This window comes from Suncus etruscus, chromosome 5 (genome assembly GCF_024139225.1).
Source record: "Suncus etruscus isolate mSunEtr1 chromosome 5, mSunEtr1.pri.cur, whole genome shotgun sequence".
NCBI lineage: Eukaryota > Metazoa > Chordata > Mammalia > Eulipotyphla > Soricidae > Suncus > Suncus etruscus.
The window spans coordinates 24,516,886-24,540,493 of NC_064852.1; the positions used below are offsets into that span (position 1 = coordinate 24,516,886).

General features: G+C 38.2%; 1 protein-coding gene and 1 pseudogene across 4 annotated transcripts in view; one reads left to right on the forward strand and one right to left on the reverse strand.

The window, feature by feature from the left end:
• Positions 1-23,608, reverse strand: part of NEDD4 (NEDD4 E3 ubiquitin protein ligase) — a 91,084-nt gene that overhangs the window by 22,118 nt on the left and 45,358 nt on the right. For 3 of the 4 annotated variants that reach the window (XM_049773589.1, XM_049773587.1, XM_049773586.1), the window contains 7 exons: positions 17,130-17,299; positions 14,659-14,776; positions 14,403-14,567; positions 10,928-10,993; positions 8,418-8,537; positions 4,138-4,341; positions 935-1,015 (listed from right to left, as the gene is read on the reverse strand). In XM_049773589.1, the coding sequence (XP_049629546.1) occupies positions 935-1,015; positions 4,138-4,341; positions 8,418-8,537; positions 10,928-10,993; positions 14,403-14,567; positions 14,659-14,776; positions 17,130-17,299 (924 nt within the window). The remainder of the gene's footprint in view (positions 1-934; positions 1,016-4,137; positions 4,342-8,417; positions 8,538-10,927; positions 10,994-14,402; positions 14,568-14,658; positions 14,777-17,129; positions 17,300-23,608) is intronic. The other variant, XM_049773588.1, reaches the window with a different exon arrangement.
• Positions 22,282-23,060, forward strand: LOC126009312 (60S ribosomal protein L24-like; annotated as a pseudogene).

A 23,608-nucleotide genomic window follows, 5' to 3' on the forward strand; every position in this document is an offset into this window, starting at 1 on the left:
ACATGGGACACGGAAGATTGAACCGTGGTCCGTCCTAGGTTAGCGAGTGCAAAGCATATGCCCCACTGCTTGTGCCACTGCTCTTGCCCGAACGCTAAATTTTTTTGGGGGGTTTTGAGTCAACCCAGCTGTGCTCAGGGGTTACTCCGGCCCAATAAACTTGATAAATATTTTATAAATATATATGGGCTTTAGATATAGAGGTAGAAGACTGTCATTGCTTATTCTACTGATTTAACTTTCATATTAAATTCTGATAGCAGGCATTAATATATTAATAATAATATATAAAGTACAGTTATAAAAGTCAGAAAAATGGGGCCGGAGAGATAGCATGGAGGTAAGGCGTTTGCCTTTCATGAAGAAGGACGGTGGTTCAAATCCCGGCATCCCATATGGTCCCCTGTGCCTGCCAGGGGTGATTTCTGAGCATAGAGCCAGAAGTGGCCCCTGAGCACTGCTGGGTGTGACCCCAAAACAAACAAACAAACAAACAAAGTCAGAAAAATAGTACAGGGGTTAAGATTCTTGTCTTGCATGCAGTCTACCCCAATTAGATTCCCTGGTACCACATGGTCCTCCAACCAAGACTGGTGCAGCTGTAGAGGCCTTAAGCAACTAAAGGTAACTGTGGCATTGCAGGGCTTGAGCAGCATCAACTGGCTGGCTTCTTGATCATCCCTTGAGCATCATTTCCCAAAGAATACTATGGCCAGAGAGATAACTTAGTGGGCTGAGCATATGCTAACATTCCTAGAATTACCAGGAGTAACCTCTGGCACAGAGTCAGGAAAAGGCACATACAGAACTAGTGTGGTCCCCAAACTAAGCAACAACACCAAATATTAATTACTGTTATTAAAGAACCATTATATTCCAAAATACACATGTATGAAAGAGTCAAATTAGACTGGCAGCAATTTTGGTGGCTTACCGGTAAGGGCCCCAAGTCCTCTGAAGAATCAAGTGGTGTCCTTCCTCTCAGTTGAGCTGGAATTTTCAGTCTTGGATCTTCCTTTTATGGCAGAGAAAGTAAACACGAACATTTTATTTTATTTTATTTACTTTTTTGTTTCTGTTTGGTTTTTGGGCCATACCTGGCAGCACTTACTTAGGGGTTACTTCTACCTTTGCAATCAGTAATCATTCCTGGCAGGCTCAGGGGACAATATGGGGTGCTGGGGATCAAGAGTTACCCCCTGGGCCGGGCGGTGGCGCTCGAGGTAAGGTGCCTGCCTTACCTGCGCTAGCCTAGGAGACGGACCGCGGTTCGATCCCCCGGCGTCCCATATGGTCCCCCAAGCCAGGAGCGACTTCTGAGCGCATAGCCAGGAGTAACCCCTGAGCGTCACCGGGTGTGGCCCAAAAACCAAAAAAAAAAAAAAAAAAAAAAAGAGTTACCCCCTGGCTCTGTGTTCAGGAATTACTTCTGATAGTGCTTGGGAGACCAGATAAGATGCTAGGGATCCAATCTGGGTTGGCCACATACAACAGACACTATACCCACTAACTACTGCTCTGATCCTCACACAACCATTTAAAAATGATGTTTTTAAGATTAATGAGTCACAAGGAAGGGATAGAATGATCACACTTATTTGTTGGATATATATAAAAAATATAGTATGGGAATACTACCCAAAGACAATAGAGCTGAGGGCCAGGAGGACCAATCTATGATAGAAAGCTTGCCACAAATAGTGGGGAGTGCAGTTAGGGCAGAAAAAGGATCACTATAACAATGATAGTTGGTAATGACCACTCTGGACAAGAACTAAGAACTGAAAGGAGGTCAAGTGATATGCAAAATACCCCTTCAGTAGTAAGATTGCAAACTACAGTGTCTAAAAGAAAAATATAAGAGAAAGTAAGAGGGAGTGGGGAGAGAAGGATGGAAGGAGGGAGGAAGGGAGGAAAAATGTCTGCCATAGAGCCTTTGCAGAGGGTGGAGGGAAATGAAGGATATTGGTAGTGATGAAGGGACGGGTGGTGGTCCTTGTATAAGTGAAACTCAATCATGAACTCTGCAACTATCTTATAATATTTCAATTAAAGATTTTATTTAAATAAAAAAGAGTAAATAAATCCATCTCCAGCTACAATATTCAGTTGCTGAGAAGCAGCATAATCCACTACCAGATAATTGATTAATTTATCGCTCTCTACTTTTCATTTGTGGCTGTGTCCAGTAGGGCACAGGGCTTCTGGCTTTGTGCTCACATATTACTCTTGGAAGTGCTCAGGGGACTATATTTGGTGCCAGGGACAGAACCCAGGTTAGCTGCATGTCAAGTGAACACCCTACACCCTGTGCTAACTCCCTGCCTGTGACTTGATTAATCTATGTTTCCTTATACAAAAATATTCAGATTATCTGTAGCTTTTTAGGGCAGTGTCACCACAAAGGACTCTTCTTTAACACAAAGCTTCTGAAAGACAAGGATTATTTTATTTCTGAGTGCCTACATATTTTCCTGGCACTTATTAAGGTGTTGGTTTATAACCATTTTGAAAGCTAGGTTACAAATATTACTAAGATGGACGCTGGAGTGATAGTACAGTGGATAGAGCATTGGTTTTGTATGTGACTGACCTAGATTTGAACCCCATAAGGTTCCTCCAAACCTATCAGGAATGATTACTAAGTGCAGAATCAGGTGTAAGCCTTGAGGACTGTAGAGTGTGGCCCCCCCCAAAACAAAACAAATCAAAACAAAACAAAAAAGGGATTACAAAGATAATTTCAAATTGTTAAAAATGACAAAACCAAATTTAGTTGGATTAACTTAAATATGTATAATTTAAACATTTTATCAAATTATATTAAACTTTGGGGGACTGTATGTGGTCCTAGGATTGAACTGGGGGTCAGATTCATGCAAGGCAAGTGCCTTAACTCCTGGGCTACTCTCTAGCCCAAGATATATATAAATGCATATATATCTTTATATATACACATATATGTATATATCTTTTATTTTAAATTTGTGTTCACCAGGCACTGCTCAGGGCTTACTCCTGGTTCTATGCTTAGAGGTTACTCTTGGCAATACTCAGGGACTATGTGGTGTTGGGGACTGAACCAGGTTTGTGCCTGACAAAAACAGTCACATGCAAGATAAGTTCTTTCCCTCATTTACTATCTCTATGACCCCAAACAATTTAGCGTTATTTATTCAAAATTATCCATCTGTTGTTGATTTTCAAAAACTTATTTTTGTTTTTGTTTTTGTTTTTGAGTCACACCCGGCAGCGCTCAGGGGTTACTCCTGGCTCTAGGATCAGAAATCGCTCCTGGCAGGCTCGGGGGACCATACGGGATGCCGGGATTTGAATCCCGGCAAGGCAAACACCTTACCTCCATGCTATCTTTCCGGCCCCAGAAACTTATTTTTAAATAAAGAACCAACTGGCTTGTTTATCAAGTTATTTAAGATTACATCAAGATTAATTATTTAATATTACTAATTATGTTCAAATGTATCAAGATTACTTAAGACTCAAATAATCCTATTTATTTTAAACTAAGTTCTTATCTTAAATATCTTAAGAATAATTCTTGTACCTCTCTCACAAAGTTCTATGAAATAATATTATGTATACATCTATATCTATATATATAACAGCTTTGAAAGCTAGGAGATGGTGAAAAAGGCAGGAGCACAAAATTTATAGGAATCCTGGGTTTATTCCATGGTTTCTGTAGCACAGCCAGAATGGAGCCTCATACTGTAGTAGCTGGAGTAGCCCCAGAATCGCTGGGTGTGGAACCGATCAAAAATCCAAAACAAATATCAAATATATATATATTAAAAAAAAAGAACCAACAAAAAATATTTGGAACTATAATGCTTTATGAATAGGTAAAGGATTATTATTCTACATATTCCAAAGCATTTATGACTAGTGATCTAAAATCTAGAGATTCAAACTTAATGACATCTCCTTCATACTCCCACAAATATTAAAAATAGGTATAAACACATTTTGAATAGAAATAATAATGCTATTAGAAACCCAACATGTGTTTAAATTACATGTATCATAGCTATATAATGTGCACAAAAAGATGAGAAGCAGTATAGAAGAGATTCCTGCTATGGGTATAATAACTTCAACTAGAACTTATATAGTTACCCAGGTAGTGGTCTTGGTATTGTGATCAATAAAGAAAGGCCTTCCATTTGCAGCATGCTGGACTTCCCAACCTCTGGGGAGAAAGCCATGTTCAGCCTCAGAAACTTGGGTCCCCGGCTGGGTGGCATCTCGTGAGGAGGCTGGTGGGTGCAGGCCCGCAGAAGAACTCTGTCCTGGTGAGAACTGCCTGCTCGCCACTGTGACCTGGGACATGAGCCAATTAGGTGGGAAACATTTGGTTAAAATAATTGAAAATTAAATCTTCGAGGTAAAACTCAATTTGTTATTGCTGTGTAGTGGTGCTTGGGGCCAGGTATTTGATTCTGCAGTGTTTTGGAGACATGTACCAGCAAGGATCAAAAGGCCCCCTACCACACACATACACTCTCTACTACATGAGCCATACACCCAATCCCTGTTATATTTTGTTTATAAAATTAAAATGTTGCACACAGTCCCAAGAAACTGAGGCAAACATAGACTAGTAGTAAGGTCCTCTTTGACTTAGAAGAGTCATATTTACCACAGGTCAGTGTGCCCTAAAAGGAGCGTGGCCATTCCACTTTGCTATGCAGCTGTGCAATTTTTTCTACTCAATAAGCCCCACTCAAAAAAAAAAGGGGGAGGCAGAGTGGTGGCACAAGCGATTAGGCATCTGCCTTGCTTGCGCTAGCCTAGGACAGATTGTGGTTCAATATCCCAGCGTCCCATATGGTCCCCCAAGCCAGGAGCAATTTCGGAGCACATAGCCAGGTATGGCCCTGAGTGTCACCGGGTGTGGCCCCCCAAAAGAGCTCCACCACAACACATTAAAACATAAAAACACACACACATAAAAACACTGCAAAGATCACAATAGGAAAGCAACACAGAACCCCACAATGCTTAGTACATGAAGATGGTAGTTCTGAAGACCCAACAAATATCAGCCAACTATATAGCCACTCTGATAAGGCCTGTAGAGAGGACAACCAGTAAGACTCATGGTGATATGAGAGTAAAACAGAGAAAATTTCAAACAAAAATGACAGAACTGAAAACTTGAAAGGTGAAATGAAAAATCTCACTGGAAGGTCTCATCAGGAGATTAACAGTGAGCTTGAAGATGAGCTGTGTAACACTTCCAGATTACAGTAGAAGATGGAAAGAGTCTTACAATAATTGACTAGAACATGAAAAAAATCTTAAAAACAAATGAATAAATGACAAAAGAACGTTGGGAAAAATTCAACAAAACAACATAAGATCACTGGGGGGGCATGGAGAGATAGCATGGAGGTAACACATTTGCCTTGCAATCAGAAGGTCAGTGATTCGAATCCTGGTATCCCATATGGTCCCCTTAGCCTGCCAGGAGCGATTTCTGAGCATAAAGCTAGGAGTGACTCCTGAGTGCTACCGGGTGTGATCCAAAACAAACAAACAAACAAACAAACAAAAATGAATCACTGGGGTCCCAGACAACCAGGAAGAAAACTCCTCTAAAGAAGCACTAGTCAAAGACGTCACTGTTGAGAAGTTTTCAGAACTGAAGAGTGCATACACCCACATCATGAATGTCGGAAGAGTACTAACTAAAAGAGACCCAAATAAAAGCACCTCAAGACACCTTCTAGTCATAGTTCCAAAAATCCATAGAGAAAGAATACTGAAAACAGCAAGATCCACAAAAGAAAATATATACAAAAAAACATCCTTAAGATTTACAGCACCTCACTGGGCTCATAGTCTGCCATGTAAGCACATGGGATAGTTTCAGACAAGGTAAAATAAATAAATGAATGAATGAATGAATGAATGAATAAATAAATAAATAAAATAAAATAAAATAAAAGATTTACAGCAGATTCGAATCCCACCTGATTTACAGCACATTTATCATAAGCAACCCTTCAGGCTAAAAGGCAGTGGTGGAACGTAATGAACAAAACTCAATAAAATGAACACCTCACCAAGAATACTTCACCCAGACAGACTCTCATTCAGTTCTAATGAAAAGATACAGTTTTATGGATAAATAACAGCTCAGAAACTTTACAGACTAAAAACCAACTTTAAAAGAACTGAGGGCAGTGTACTTTAAGCTCACAAATACACCAAACGACAAAAAGATGGCATAAAATATCAAGAAAATAATCTCTAAATGTTAATGGATTAAATGTACAATTAAGAGACACAGAGTGACAAAATGGATCAGAAAATGGAATCCCATGTTTTTCTGCCTGCAAGAAAGACATGTGGATAGTCTGAGCAAACACAGACTCAAAGTCAAAGGTTGGAAGACAATTCCTTCAGCAAACAACTTCCTCAAAAAGGCGGGGGTGGCCATACTAATAGATGACACAAACTTTAGGCTTATTACATAAGTAATAACAGAAACTTCAACACTGCGGTGTCACCTCTTGATAGAATAACCAGGCTAAAATTCAGCAAGGAAATTCAGGTTTTGAAGAAAGAAATGGAATGGAAGAGAAGGGCTTAGTTATATACTACATTTATACTCGATACTGTATATATGTATATATATACACACAAAAAGTAGTATATATAGTATATAAAAATATATTAGTATTATATATACTTATGGTTTTTCATTCCCCAAAGATGAATGCACATTTTTTCCATGCATATGGGAATTCTACAAGATAGACCACATGCTATATCACAAAATATGTCTCCATTAAATCAAGAGAATAGAAATTGTGTCAATTATCTTCTCACTAAAAAAAGCACTAAAAATAGAAGTGAATTACAAACAGAAATGGAGAAATAGCTTTAACACCTAGTAAATAAACAGCTTACTACTAAACAACCAGTGAGTCAGAGAAAAAAATCAAAAGACTCCTGGAAATATATGTAAATGAATACACGAATTACCAGAATATGTGGGACACAAAAAAAGCTGTATTAAGAGGTAAATTTATAGCTTAGCAAGCATTCATCAGGAAGAAAGGGCATACAAAAATAACTTAATGGCATTGCCAGAGAGATGGCACAGTGGTAGAACGTTTGCCTTGCAAACAGACAATCCAGGATGAATGGTGTTTCAAATCCCGGCATCCCATATGGTCCCAAGCCTGCCAGGTTCAATTTCTGAGCACAGAGCCAGGAATAACCCCTGAATGCCACTGGGTGTGACTCCCCCCAAAAAAAACAAAAACAAAAAAAAAACTTAGTGGCAAAACTTAAAAATTGGTAAATGGCAACAAAATAAATAAAAAATAAGCAGGAGAAAGGAAATAATAAAACTTGGAACAGAAATTAATGAACTAGAAACCCAAGAAATAATCCAAATTATCAATGACAGCAAGTTGATTCTTTGAAAAAAATAAACAAGATTTATAAACTATTACCAAGACTCAAAAAGAATGAGAGAAACAATAAACCAAATCAGAAATAAAAGGGAATGTCACAACAGATGCTACAGAAACTCAAAGGATAATCAGAGATTACTTTGAGAATATTTGTGCCACAAAATGAGAGAATCCGGAAGAAGTAGATAAAGACTTGGAATCCTCTAACCTCACAAGGTTGAACCAAGATAATGAGGAAAAACTGAACAAACATATAAATATTGAGGAAATTAAAATGGTTATCAAAAGGATTCAAAAAACAAAAGAGCAGGGCCAGATGGATCCACTAGTGAATTCTTTTAAACCCTGAAAGGGACCTATTGCCAATCTTTTTCAGACTTTTCCAGGAAACTGAAGAAAAAGAAACATTCCCGGTTTCTATAAAGCTAACATCACACTGATGCCAAAAGTTTAGGGCCAAAAGGTAGTTTTGGCCTCTGTACCCTGAAAAATGAGAACTGACTATGATAGAATCTTCTATGGCGAACCTAGCTATTCTTTTTGTTCCAAAATAATCAGTAAGAAAAAAAAGGAGATTTCTAGGGATAAATATTACAAAAGTATTGCCACCAGGGACTAAGTATAATAGATTTATTTAACAGATTCTTATTGCTAAGATTACCTATTAGCAAAAAAAAAAATAATAATAATCCCAACTATTCAATTTAGAAATCATCCAATGCGCCAGGTTATTACTTGGTCATCTTATCCTTACGTGGACATGTTTCCTGTAACAACTAGAGGTAACTCCTGGGATTAGTTGTCCAGTGGAGAAGGTGGACATTTAGAATCAGTGTCAGAAGCAATCTGAAGGTATGAAAAGCAGCCAGTGGAGTCTATAGCAGAATCTAATTGCTTCCAGAAGAAAATGAAGGCTGAAACCTCAAAACAGGCAGGACTCATTACTCAGAGGGAGCATCCAGATACCTGCAGAGAAGGTTTAGTCCAGGTGGTAGTTCTAGAATTATGATCTACATAGTATGATCTTCCTCTTTCATCTTGTTTTTCTTCCCAACCTGGTGGCAATCCAGATGAAGTAGGCAATAGCTAAATAAATAATAAAAGAAAAATGAAATGTTAATAAGATTTTTCTTTTGAAAAGGATTAGATAACATTTTGCTATGAGGTCTCTTTAAGAAATGAGCCTTAGGGGCCGGAGAGATAGTATGGAGGTAAGGCATTTGCCTTGCATGCAAAAGGATGGTGGTTCGAATCCCGGCATCCCATATGGTCCCCCCAACCAGCCAGGAGAAACCTCTGAACATAGAGCCAGGAGTAACCTCTGAGTGCTGCCAGGTGTGACCCAAAAACCAAAAAAAAAAAAAGTTCTGTTTTTAGAAATGAGCCTTTTTTGTTTTTGTTTTTGTTTTTGTTTTTGGGCCACACCCTGTGACGCTCAGGGTTTACTCCTGGCTATGCGCTCAGAAGTTGCTCCTGGCTTCTTGGGGGACCATATGGGACGCCGGGGGATCGAACCGCGGTCCATCCTAGGCTAGCGCAGGCAAGGCAGGCACCTTACCTCCAGCGCCACCGCCCGGCCCCAAATGAGCCTTTTTTTAAGGGCTTTGGATAGTACAGGGTTAAGGCATTTGTCTTGCATTTGTCTAACCAAGGTTCCAGCATTCCAAATTCCAAATTTTGCAGAAAATTTCACTAAAGACACACCCAGGAGAGCAGACAAGAATGTGAGTGACAACCACATTAAAGAAACAGGAGTTATATAACATCCACATACGTTTTACATTTTTGTTTGTTTTGTTTTGTCTTTTGGCCATGGCCAGTGGTGCTCAGGATACATTCCTGGCTCTGCACTCAGGAACCACTCTGAAGTGTTTAGAGGAACATCTGTGGTTCCAGAGACTGAACCCAGGTCATCCACATACGCCAGGTGGCTGAAATCTCTTTGTCCCACTGAAATTACTACTTAATAGGTATTTTGCTATTAGGGAGTTCAGATATAAACATAAACAGTCTAAATTATTACTCATTGGCTAGAGATATGCTCAGTGATAGAGCATTTGCCTTGCATGTGTGAGGTATTGGGTTTAACTACTGGTGCCCTAGGCTGGAGAGATAGTACAGGGGGTAAGGCACTTTCCTTGCATGTGGCTAACTCTTATTTGACTCCAGGTACCACATTTGGTCCTTTGAGTACCTCCAGGGTTCACTCTTAAGCAGGTTCAGAAATAGCCTGGGTACCACCAGATATGCTCCCCTACCCAACAGAACAAAAATACAAATGAAAAAGGATTAGCACTAGGGCATGTGGAAATGGTTTTGCTGCAAAAAGTGTCCACCTCGTTTCTCCAGCATCAAGCTGTGAGCTGGGTTTCGGATGCTGCCCACATGTACTAATCTTGGTCCTGACAGCTGTATGGGCTGGAATCCTGGCACTGTGACAGAGAACTGCCTCCAGTGTGCAGCCCCGTTTGTGAACACCATACCTAACATGATTGTGGAGACATGAATCTTAAGATGTTTGAACATGAGACAAGAAGAGTGACTCTCGAAAGCACAAAACAAAAACATGCTCAAGAATACAATCCAGGGGAGCATGCATGCAAGGCCTCAAACTCAGAGTATATGACCCTCTAGCTCAGGTAGAACTTTATCCCAGGGAGTGTGAATCCAGATGTACAATAAGAAAGAAAAGGGAAGGGGGGACCAAAACTATCACTGTTAGTCTGTTCATGATACACAATATCTCCTTAATACACAGGATAAACTATGAGCCTAAGAATGAAATTCAGAGTCACCTAGATTTACAGATGAGATTTACTGGTGAGTAAAAAAATAAACTGAAGAAGACAGAGACATTCAAAGGAATATTATGAACTACAGAGACTGGCAACATTGCAGAGAAATGCAAAATTGTTTTATTAAGGAAAGTCTTATTAAGGATTATATAGAAAGCAGGAGATTAAACCCAAGTTGGCCGCATGCAAGGCAAGCACTATGTAAAATATTATTTCTTAGGCTCCACCCAAGCAATAAAAAATAAAGACTACTGTATTTCCCCTGAACTTCAGTCTCTACAATCTAGATTCCAAGGTGGGGGGGGGAGAGACATAGAAAGAGAGAAAGAGAAAGAGACAGAGAAAGTCAGAGAGAGAGAGAGAGAGAGAGAGAGAGAGAGAGACAGAGAGAGACACAGAGAGAGACAGAGAAGAGAGACAGCAGAGAGAAAGAAGTATATGTGTTGTGCCCAGAACCACTTTGATCACCACCTCCAGCTCCACCAGAAGTGAACCCCAAGTACTGAGGTGGGAGTAGTCTATGAGTATGGCCACAAAACAAAACAAAACAGAGCCAGTTCAAATGTGCTGCATCTACGTTTAGTTCCCTGTGAGGATATCCAGCAGTCATTGATATTCAAGTGTTAAAAGCCAAAAGTTATTTTCATGTTTATTGAAATGATGGGAGAAAATGAAACTCACCACTGGAAGTGTAGGCTGTTCCTCAACGATATAGGTTTGTAAGCTGCCTCTTCTGCTGGAATGAATCTTTTCAAAAAGAGAAAAGGGACAATGATAGCTTTAGGTCTCTTGTCTCCCCCCGCCCCTTACAGTTCTGGGGACCAAATCCAGCTGTCTTGTGGGTGCAGCGGGTACCACTTGCCTGATGTTAGGATTTGGATAAAGGATAAGGAAGAATGCTGGAAAAAAGGTGCCTCTTATAGAAACAGGCTAGTAAGTAGGACATGAATTGGGTGTGGGGATATTGGTAGAGGGAAGTGGATACTGGTGAAGGGATTGGTGTTGAAACATTGTATGCCCAAAATTCAGTTATAAATAATGAGTTTCATGGTGGCTAAATTTAAAAAAATTAAAAAAAAATACAAGAAGTTGGAGAGAGTACCTTGGTACATAGGCGGAGGGATGCTGACTCTGTGATGGTGAGGCCAGAACTGGGACCACCATATGCCTGAAACTATTATTCACAGCACAGCACTGTAAATTATACTACCTAAATAAAAACTGGAAAAATAAAATAATGATGGGGCCAGAGAAATAATAGAGAGGGGGAAAACACTTGTCTTGCATGTGACTGACCTAGGTTTTATCACCAGCACAGCATATGGTCCCCGAAGTCCTGCCAGGAATAATTTCTAAGCACAAGGCCAGAAAAACCAGTGTCTTCTTACATGATGACTCAACCTTTGGCTTTCATGTCCCCTTCCCATGTCTTCCTCCTTTTAGAGCTCCTCCTAATCACAATCTTTTAAATTTTTTGTTATAGTTGGGGGGGGGCATACTTGTCAATGCCTAGGGGTTTCTTCTGACTCTGCACTCAAGAATCACTTCTGGCAGGTTTCAATGGGAACTATATGGGATGTCAGGGATTGAACCCTGGTAGGGTTCTAGGCAAACACTCTATGACTGTACTATCTCTCCAGCCCTGGACACTTTCTTGAATGCCAAACAGAACCTGCTTGTTATACTACAAATTAGCTTCAGTTTCTCACTCTCTGTAGCCTATAGCAGCTTCCCTATTCCTACTTTCAAAAGAGGATACATCTGGGACACCAGCCAATTCAATTCCTCAGTCAGGTCCAGCATGGTGCCCATCTATTCCACTTGGGTTCCAGCACTAAGACAGCTCTCTCCACTGTTCATCCCAAGTTTTTTTTTTTTCTTTCCATTTCTCTCTTTGCTTATTACTACAGTAACAGCCTCACAGATCTCCCTGCTTCAAGTATCAATGCTCTAACACTCTCTGTACTGGATGCAATAGCCAGAAAGCCTTTGCAGTGCGGATCCAGCCCACCATCCTGAAGCTCACAGACCTTACTGACTTCTGAGAGATACTAGCTTGAAATGTTTTTTTTGTTTGTTTGTTTGTTTTTTGGCAGAGTCTGGCCACTTCCCACTCTACAAGTTACCCTTTGGGTCTTCCAGACAACTTAAGTCCTGGAAGTTTCATATTCTTTCTTGTCTCATGTTTTAAACTGCATGCTGTTGTCACTTGTGAACTATTTTGGGTTTAACATCAAAATTTATAACATAAATCAAGTCAGAAGAGCCCCTGAAGCATTGTCTGTTATAGCAAGAACTGCAAACAATCTATCACTCAGCAAGGGATGACTGGTGAAATGTCTTAAGAGTTACTTTCACAATGGAATAATTAACTTTTGTGGTGGTTATTTTTAATAGGTATGTATTTATTTTAACCAAAATGGCTCAATAATGAGTATATAGTTAATGAAAAATGTAATTACTATAAAGTATGTATAAGATGACCTCAGACTAAAAAGCAATATACAAGTATGTGTTGTGTAGGAAGGTTTACAGATATAGAGAAAATATTTAGCACAATATATACCAAATCATTATTAGTAATTATTGGAAGAAATGTTGAGGTAAGATGTCCAATTACTTTTTCTTTCCTATGTCTTATTGTTTCAATTCTAAACCATGATCAAATAATTCTATTAAATAATAAACTGTTATTTTTTGTTTGTTTTTGGACCATAACTGGCAATGCTCAGGTTTTACTTCTGGCTCTGTTCTAGGGATCACTCCTTGCAGAACTCACAGGACTGTATGTGGTGCTTTGGATTGAACTGGCATCATGCAAGGCAAGTGTCAACTCTCTGTATTATCTATTCAGCTCCATAAGTTTATTTTTTTTTTCAGCCATACCTGGCAGTGCTCAGTGGTTACCCCTGTCTCTCTGCTCAGAAATAGCTTCTGGAAGGCTTGGGGGACCATATGAAATGCTGAGGATCAAACCTGGGTCAGGCCCGGGTTGATGGGTGCAAGGCAAATGCCCTACCTACTATGTTATCGCTCTGGCTTCCATAAGTTTATTTTTAAGTAAGTTATATATATGAGGATAGTATGAAATTTAAAAGAATACAAAAACAACATATACCATTAATTCCATTCTTCTCTCTGAGCTGAGCAAGTTTGCCATCACAAAAGAGTTATATATTTGTGCTCTATCATCAAAATAATTTACATAAGTGGTAGCATATAAAACATTCTGTTCTGCAATTGTATCTCACTAACTAGACTTTTAGGGATTGTTTCATATAGCATGGACATGCAAAGCCATTCATGCTTTTCAGCTGATGTGTAGTTTTTCATAGAAGGGATGCCTAAAAAACTCATGCAACAGGAAAAAATAACTAAGTTCTGACGATGATCATATCAGAAAGTCAATATGGCGTGTTCTGTACATCTGGAGTTGCTCCCTTCTTGGATACAAATAAAATAAAATAGATCGAAAAGAGAATGTGAATTATGATCTCTCTGGGATAACTGAAAAGGAAGAAAGCAGTCCCTGACTTCCAGATGATTTGGATGGAGCACATAGAAAGACAAAAGGCAAAAGATATGCAACTTGGTGACAATGCCTGAATATAGAGTCCAAGCCACAGATGAACAAATCATAAGAGATGCATGGTCTGGGCCAATATGAGTGAAAGCGGCCTTTGAACCAGTTATTAAAGTTATTTTATAGATTAGACATGAGATACTGTTATTAGTCCTTTGATAGTATTCAAATGCTAAGCAAGCTCTGTTTTCTAAAATCTTGCTCTAAACTTTCAAATACAAACCTAAACACTTGAAGTGTTTTCCAACAGCTCGTTCAGAGCTTCTCATGGTGTGTACTCCCTGCTAAGATGAATAATAAGACCAATTTGTTCAATTACTGGTGTACTGCTGGTGGTCTCTGACTGGAGGGTATTGACTAACATAATGGATATTTATTTTATAAAGATCATATGGGTTACACATGGTTGTTCTAAAGAGAGCTGGAATATCTGAAAAATGAGTTGAAGCACTGAGGTCTCTAACACACCATTGCATGACATTTAAAATAATGTTTTATGTCAAAATTAGTTATTGAATTGAATATACATAAAACAAAAACCCGAGGCTGCCACAAAACCTAGAAACATATTACCGAACTGGATACTGGCTGGCTGGTGGCTGAATTTCTACAGATAGTGAGTCTGTCATTCAAGCCTTCTGCAAGATGAGTCTGATCCAAGTTACTTGATGGTGGAGGTGAGTGGAAGGTCTGATTTCTACGCACAGTGACTTCGTCTTCTCTTAAAACTTCCCAACTCTAAAATAAATAGAATAAACTTCAGTCCTGCAAACTTTAATCAATTTTTAAAATATACTTATATCAATGAAGAGAAGACAATTACATCTACCCCAGAAGGCTCTCGGTTGTCAAAACTTTCTGTTTCCTCAGATATCTGTCGTCTAGTTGTAAAGGCACGCTGAGCTTGCAGCTGAATGTCACCATTCTCAGCATCTGTTAAGATGTTTCTGTGTTGGAAGTATCAGAGTTACCATCAATGTTTGAGACAGTGATAAAGACAGTCAAAAATTCTGTAATCATTTAAAACAATATACCCATATTGGGGGTTAGTGAGATAGTACAGAGATTAAGACACTTGCTTTGCACATGCTGACCCCAGTTTAATTCCAGGTGGTTCCTCATCAGTCTCAGGAAAGATTCTGAGCAGACAACTAAGATTAGGCCCTGATTATCTCTGAGTGTGGCCTCCCACACACATACCAAAAAAAAAAAATCCAAAAGAATATATATTCTATTCTATTAAACCAAAAATTTTTTTCTGGGTAAGATTATCTCAACATGCAAAGATTAACATGGGGGTACCTTCAACTTCTATAGAGGCAAAAGTTTTTGTAAAAAGGTATAACATGTCTATGATATTTTAGCTCATTGCTGTATCTAGGATAATTCCTGAACCAGATGTTCAGAAATACCTGTTAAATGCATATCTGAGAGTTCTCTAAATAATACAATTATTTTTCCATGTTATCACAAGAGTAAAACCAAAATAGCTCTAGAAAGTTCATAACTGAACCTTTATAGGTTACACATATATAGTCACGAATCACAATAATATTTTATAGAATACTTTCCCATGCATGAAGACACAGAGAATATAGTATAATTAAAAAATGAAGAAAGTATAGTTAAATAGTATCTTTTTTCAGTCATTTTCACTAATGGTCCTGATATGAAAAAGTAGGTATGTTTAAATTTGAGGGAGATACAGACTGAGTACCCTACCCATTTCCCTATTTGAATTTAATATAACCTACCATCATACCTAGTGTTTTTAACAAGTATTTAATAACAAATTACCATTAATTTATTTAATTTCATATATTCCAAACACAATCAGCAGTCAGCTCTTACTGTACTGCAGCTGGAGAAAACATAATTTTGAAAGATGATTCTAAGGGAAAGCTCAATTTTCCTTCCAATCCACAAATAAATATTTTGACAGGTTGAAAGTAATGTCCAACTACAATGAAAGAAATACAATTCTGCTCCAATCAGGCTTGCTACAGTAAGTGATGCAAGCAATAGAGAAATTTGGCAGAATTTCATAATGTCATCAGTTTTGAAATCTGTATGTCTGGAGCTGGAGAGATTGCATGGAGGTAAGGCATTGCCTTGCATGCAGAAGGACAGTGGTTTGAATCCCGGATTTCCATATGGTCCCCTGGGCCTGGAAGGAGCGATTTCTGAGCATAGAGCCACGAGTAACCACTGAGCACTGCCAGGTGTGACCCAAAAGAAAAGAAATTGAATGTCCTTATATAAAGATCAATACACTACAAAAAACTTGAATTTGTATATAAGATTATGAGAAATGAAAATATCTGTCAATGTACTTAGACACATAATACCAAAGGCAAAAATTTAAAGATTAATAGATAAAAACAAATTTGTGTTAAAAATTGAAAGAGTAGGAGCTGGAGAGATAGCATAGAGGTAAGGCATTTGCCTTGCATGCAGAAGGTCAGTGGTTCAAATCTCGATATCCCATATGGTCCCCTGAGCCTGCCAGGAGTGATTTCTGAGCATAGAGCCAGGAGTAAAACCTGAGGACTTCCAGGTGTGACACAAAAACAAAAACAAACAAACAAACAAAAAGGTGAAAGAATAAAGAGAGATTTCATAGATTCTATATAACAAGTGAAAGTAGATTTGATGATATACATAATGGGAGAAGTATACAGTCTGATAATAAAAATGTCACTAAGGATAGATACATTATATGTATAAACATATTGGAATACTTCAAAAGCCATATTTGTCCTTGATCTGTGCTGTTGGAGATTATGTATACATTGATCAGTCTGGAAAATTTGTAACATAAAAATTTTGTTATTTTATAAATTACATATTGTAGAAATTGATATGCTATCATATTTTCATAACAAATTATAGAAAAACTAATATTCCATAAATACAAAGAAAAACAAACCTTGTAGCCTAAGGCTAAATAAAAACATAATTAGCAAACCATACAATAAAGCAGACAGTATTTGTGACTTACATAATTATGAATGTCATAAATCATTTAAAAAGAAGTTGACATCTGCCAGGGAGATGGCTTGAAGGACAAAGGAATGTTTGGATGCTGGTGTTAGGCAATCAGAACCACTAGGTATAACTTCACAGCCAAAAAAACCAAAACAATACGAGGTCATTCAAGAAGACTTAGTCTTTTTGTGGAGGACCTGGTTAGTATTTTTATAGTTTATTAATCCCTACTTATTAGAGCCAAAATTTTCAACTGAAAATTAGAGGTCAAAATGTTTCTAGGTTGCAAATGTAAAAGGCATCAACACATACTGAGCAGTTGGTCGTTTCCACTGTGTTCTTCTAGATTCATGATTTACATAGTAGATTCTTCCAAGAACATCCTGCCTCTCTTCCCATCCTGGAGGTAGAGGGGAGGGTTCTTGCTGCCGCTGCTGCAAATGGCAAGCAGCATCTGGTTGGTCCAAAACAACCCAGTCAGGCTGAAACACAGAACAGTGACAATTAAGTTCATGCAAGAACTTTCAACCTTATAAGTTTTGCTAGAGATCACTTAGAAAACAACAACATATCCAGTTCTGGAAATTCTACAAAGTCAGAATGAACACATTATCAACTTTTCAGATGATAATACAAATATTTTATGATGGTAAACACATTTTGGGGAGGCAAAATAACCAATAAATTGTGCTTTAAACATTGAACATTATTTACATGACTAAAACCATTACAACCATGTTTGTAATCAATTTAAAAACATTGAACATTAATAAAAACATAAGTAATAGGGGGGAAGACAGGTTAAAAACGATAAAAAACAGTTAAGACACTGAAAAATTGAGAAGCTAAGCTTAAACAGTATAACCTTAGATAAGTCTTTAAATTATAATCTACTTTTGAAGGGAAGGGAGTTTATCATATTTTGTTTTGTTTTCTCTGGGTTGCACCTGGTGCTACTCAGAGAATACTCCCAGTTGATCATTCCTGAAGGTACTCAGGTGAACAAAATGGTGGTGCTGAGGATTAAACATGAGCCTCTCAGAAGTAAAGCACCTCTCTGAGCTAATTTTCTTGCCAAGGGGTTATATTACATCCAGAGAAACACAGTATATATATTATTATATATTATATATATTATTATATATATTATATATTATTATTATTATATATATTATTATATATTATATATTATATATATATATTAATCAATAATTAGCTAAGAACCTGAAAAAAATCCATCAAGTGAAGATCAAATATACAGGCTCTTGATAGGGAAGAAAATATGATTTAGAGGAATGACTGCAACACATTCACTAAATGATTGAAAAGTAGTTATGATTCATTGGTCTGACACTTCTCTTTCTCCCCTAACATTTTGGTCATGATAGAATGCCAAAATGTTTTTTTATTTATCTTGTTTTAAAGGACAGCAGGGCGTAGGAAATTTGCTTCTTCTGAAACTAGTGAGGGGTAAATAAACAAAGTCTAGGCTACAATAATTAAAGTGATGTGTTTGTGAATAGTCTGAGTTAATGATATGCTTTAATGCAAGAAACTTCTTTTTTTTCTACTCCCATGTTAGTGTCATATTTGCTTTATTTCCTGAAAAATAATAGAAGAAATTACTATACAATCTCAATTTGTTATAAGTATTTTCTGCTTTTTGATTTAGTAAAAGCAGTTTCCAGATTACAAGCCAATGAGTCTTGTCTAGTTTTCCTATAAAAACATCTCTTCAGCTCTTGATAGAGCTTTAAAGAACTGGTTTTTCATTGGTCATCATAATTTAATATTTATTGGTTAAACCACAAACAGCATCCATGAATGAAAAAGGTACACCAGCATGGTTTATCCAACAATTAAAAGTAATTCTTCCTGAAAAACTCAGTTGCCATGTCTGCATTGGATCAGCTCTGCAGATGCACTCTTTTCTCCAAAGAGACGTAAACAAAACTTTGAAAACTTATGGGTATACCAGACATGCAGCTTAAAGCTGCCTGTCTTTGGAGAGAGCAACCAATTCCCCATCCTGCTGAAGCCATGCCAGGTATACAAACTACCCACAATACCTGCTTTGACAATGATCCTGTTTCACCTTCATATGCAAGAAACTTCTTAACAGAATAAACTGTAGGCTTGTACATTCTAGCAAATACAGATATGATTAGGGAAGCCAAAGTAAACCTAAGTAAACCAGTGAAGAACACTAAAATTCTCTTAAGGGGGAATTAAGGAAGATAGGAATAAAGGAAATAACATCTTTGCTATGAAGATATGATGTTACAGAGGTTCCCCCAATTTAATTTATGAAGTTGCCAAGATTTTTTTAAATTATTCTATAAACTTTGAAAAATTATAAAATAAGGCACTCTATAAGTTCAAAAACTACACAAGCAAGAATAACTACAACAACTCAAGAATAACTAGAACAACAACAATTCAATTCTAATTCAGAACCTATAAAGATTAGCCCTGCCAAATATAAAACACTATAAAGCATGATAAAGTTGTTGTGGAACACCCGTGCTTGTGCAGACAGACAGCTCAAGAGAATGGATAACAAAATCCAGAAAGAGATTAAAATGAACAGGCATTGAGCACATGAGAAAGAGATACAAACTTTGTGAGAAAACATGTACATTACTTGTAAAGGGGGGAAAAATTGAACCTAGAAACTATCTCATACCTCATACCAGGATTCCATAGATTGAATAAACAAAAAACAAAGATAAACTAAGTGAACCATTAAGCAGAATGATAACTATTTCCTTCATTGATTCCATTTCCCCTTGGTCTGTGTGTCCTAACGCATTCATAGCTTCTGAGGAACTAAGGAGTCAGAACAGTTGGAGAAGAAAGGAATGTTTTATGGCTGCAAAAAAAGTCTGGGAATTCATAAAGCAAGGCTGCTATATTCTGGCTTGCCTAGGGGCAAAGTCATAGCTGAGGCAGAGCTAGGAGGAAGGGAGAGAGGGGCCGGAGCGATAGCACAGTGGTAAGGCGTTTGCCTTGCAAGTAGCCGATCCAGGATGGAAAGTGGCTCAAATCCCGGCATTCCATATGGTCTCCTGAATGCAGAGCCAGGAGTAATCCCAGGAGCACCACCAGATATGACTCAAAAACCAAAAAGAACGAGAGAGAGAAAAAGAGAGAGAGAGAGAGAGAGAGAGAGAGAGAGAGAGAGAGAGAGAGAGAGAGAGAGAGAGAGAGGAGAGAAGACAATTACTCTGGGAAGGATTTGGATGTGAATAAAATCAAATTATTTTCTTTTTTGGGGGGGGGGTTGGGCCATACCCGATGACACTCAGGGGTTACTCCTGGCTCTGTGCTCAGAAATTGCTCCTGGCAGGCTTGGGGGACCATATAGGATGCCATGGATTGAACTGGGTCTGTACTGAGTAGTTGGCATGCAAGGCAAACACACTACTAATGTGCTATCACTTTGGCCCCAAGTCAAATTCTTTTTTTCTAACACTTACCATTTCTTTTCTTTTTACCATCTCAATGAAAACAGACAAAAATGAAAAAGGACGATGCCTTTACTTTTGTTTCTTTATATTAAACTTCATTCAATTTCCTCCTCCCTCTATTCTCTTACATTTTCCTTTTCATTTTGGGCTCAGAAGTCTCTCCTGGCAGGCCTGGGGGACCATAAGGGATGCTGGGAATTGAATCTGGGTCTGTTTCGGGTTGGCTGCATGCAAGGTAAAAATGCCCTCCCACTGTGCCACCTCTCCAGCCCTCTTTCTTTTCCTTTAGGTGACCAGAATACAGGAGCTAGCATAACTAAAAATTAATCTCATAGATATTATATCATATTTTCTTTCTCTGGTCTCTATTTCAAAGCATATGAATTTGGGTAAGAGAGATAGTAAAACAGATAAGGCTCTAGCCTTGCACTCTAATGACCTTGGTTTGGTCCTCAGCACTACCACATTTGGTCTGCAAGCTCCACCAGGAATGAGCCTGGAGTAAGCCTTGAGCATGACAGCACCAAAACAAACAAGACTAAAAAAGCAAACAAAGAGCATATGATAATAAAAATAAAATTCAAACTAGGGCTGGAATGATAGTACATCAGATATCAGTGACAGTGCATCAGGGTGTTGGGCTTGCAAGCAGCTAACCCAAGTTCCATCCCTGGCATTACATCTATTCCCAAAAACACTGCCAGGAGTGATCCCTAAATATCACCAGAATTTTTTTTGGGGGGGCCCAAAACCAAAAAAGTCACAAAACACCCAGACAAAAATTTCAAACAGGTATTGGTATGAATCTTACATAGAAAGTAAAATAAATGAACTCAATCTTGCACAACAAGGTATATATAAAGTTGAAGAAAATATGATCGCACAAATTGAAAAACTTTATTTGTAAACAGCTCTGTCTAGTTCAAGACATGGGGAGTTCCTTCTGCTTTTTCTTCCACATTACAATAAACTTTTCTGCCTTCTTAAAAAATGGAAGATAAGGACCCAGAGCAATAGCATAGTGGTAGGATGTTTGCCTTGCATGCAGCTCCAGGACACATGATCCAGGTCCCCCAAGCTAGGAGCAATTTCTGAGCGCATAGCCAGGAGTAAACCCTGAGTGTCAGTGGGTCTGGCCCAAAACCAAATGAACAAAAAATGACATAAATTAAAATATGTTATTATTAAATTATCAAAAGTCCATATTAGGGATCAGAAAGATAGTAAAATGGGCCAAGGACTTGCCTTAAGTTCCACTAATCTTCATTCAATCCCATTGGTCCATCAAGCCCTGCCAGGCAGGATCCTTGAGTACAGAGCCAAGACTAAGCCCCAAGCACCATTAGGTGTAGCCCAAGAAACTAAAAGAAAAAAGGAATAAACATTCCAGCTTATGGGCTTGGTACTATATGAAGCCCCAGTTTCAATCCCTGGCACTGCAATAAAAGAAAAAAAATACTGAAGTCAAGGACAAAGAAAAAATACATAAATGGAGCTGGGGAGACAGTTTAAAGGGATAGTGTATATGGTTTGCACTGGTCCCCAGCAACCCTGGAAGTAATCCCCAAGCACTACTCCAGGAGTAGTACTACTAATGCTGGATATGGTATACAGGCCAAAAATAAAACCAGCCAACCACCATCAACACCACCAAAAGCAAAACCAGTCATCACCATTAGGATTTTATCAAACTTCTCAACAAAAACCTTACAGGCTAATTGAGAGTGGACTATACTACTCGAAAATATCAGTCAAAAATATTTTATTTCGCAAAATTACTCAAAAATGATGAATAAACAAAAACTTCTAAAAAGATAAACCAGGGCTAGTAAAGATTACTATTATCAAACATGCTGGGTAAGAAATGTGAAAGAAATTCTTTTATATGAAATGGAGAAACAAAAACAAATCACAAAACCTTGAGCAAGCAGATGAATAGTAAGATAGCAACAAAAACAAATATAGCAGAGATAGAAGATAACCATAAATTTAAGATGAAATTAGAGTTTCATTCTGATGTACTTCAATAAACTAGAGTAACAACCGAAAAAGAGATGAAATTAAAGGTTTAAAGAAGGGACAAAACCAATACATTAAAGTGATGATCAGTAGTAGCACACACACACACACACACACACACACACACACACACACACACAGAGATTTCCTAAGATATGGAAAGTAAAATGCAATCACTATGGTAACAATAAAACAAACATCTGGACAGAGCATTTAAAAGAAAATTGAATAAAAGGAGAGAGACATTCAAGAAAGCAAACCATCTGCAATAGACTTGGGAACTACAGTCATGAAGGTCCAGCACTTGTTTCAGCAGGTACAAAATTTACTCTAGACCAGGGAGGTACTATGCCAGAGTCGATGAAAAATTTTTCCAGTTCCTTAATGCAAAATAGAAGTCTGCATTCCTTTCCAAGAGAAATCCTTGGCAAGTAAATGGGACTTTCCTCTACAGAAGAAAGCACAAAAAGACACAGTCGAAAGAAATTCAGAACTTGTCATGCAGTCAAGTTCCAAGGGGCCATCACAGGTGCATATCTTGCTTATATAATGACCAAGAAGAATCAGAAGCCTGAAGTCAAAAAGGCTCAGTGGGAACAAACTATCAGGGCTGCCAAGGAACCAAAGAAATCTAAGCAGGCATCTAAAAAGACAGCAATTGCTGTTGCTGCAGCTCTCACAAAAGCAGCCCCCTAAGCAAAAGATTGTGAAGCTTGTGAAGGTTTCTGCTCCCCCAGTTGGTGGGAAACGCTAAAATGACAGATTCAAATTTTAAATAAAAAAGGGCAGAGGACTGAAGTGATAGCACAGTGGCTGGGCGTTTGCCTTGCATGAGGCAACACAGGACCGACACTGGTTCGAATCCCAGTTCCCTGAACCTGCCAGGAGTGATTTCTGAGCACAGAACCAGGAGTAACCGGTGAGGTGTGGCTCAAAAATCAAACAATAAAAAGGGGGGGGGGCAAAGAGAAACTTCCCTTTTCAAATGTTCAAAATGGGAAAAATACCCATTAATAAAAAAAAAAAGAAAGCTAGAATTGTAGTGAGTAAGTCCATATAGTAGTAATAACCCTAAATGTAAATGATCTAAACTAAATTTTTTAATCAAAATGCACAGTGCAGCCACTCTAAATTATTTTTCAAAACCCCCATGAACCATCTCTCTTCATTAGTTTTTGGGGGGTCACACTCGGCAGCACTCAGGGGTCACTTCTGGTTCTATGCTTAGAAATCGCTCCTGGCAGGCTCGGGGACCATATGGGATGCCGGGATTCAAACCACTGTCCTTCTGCATGCAAGGCA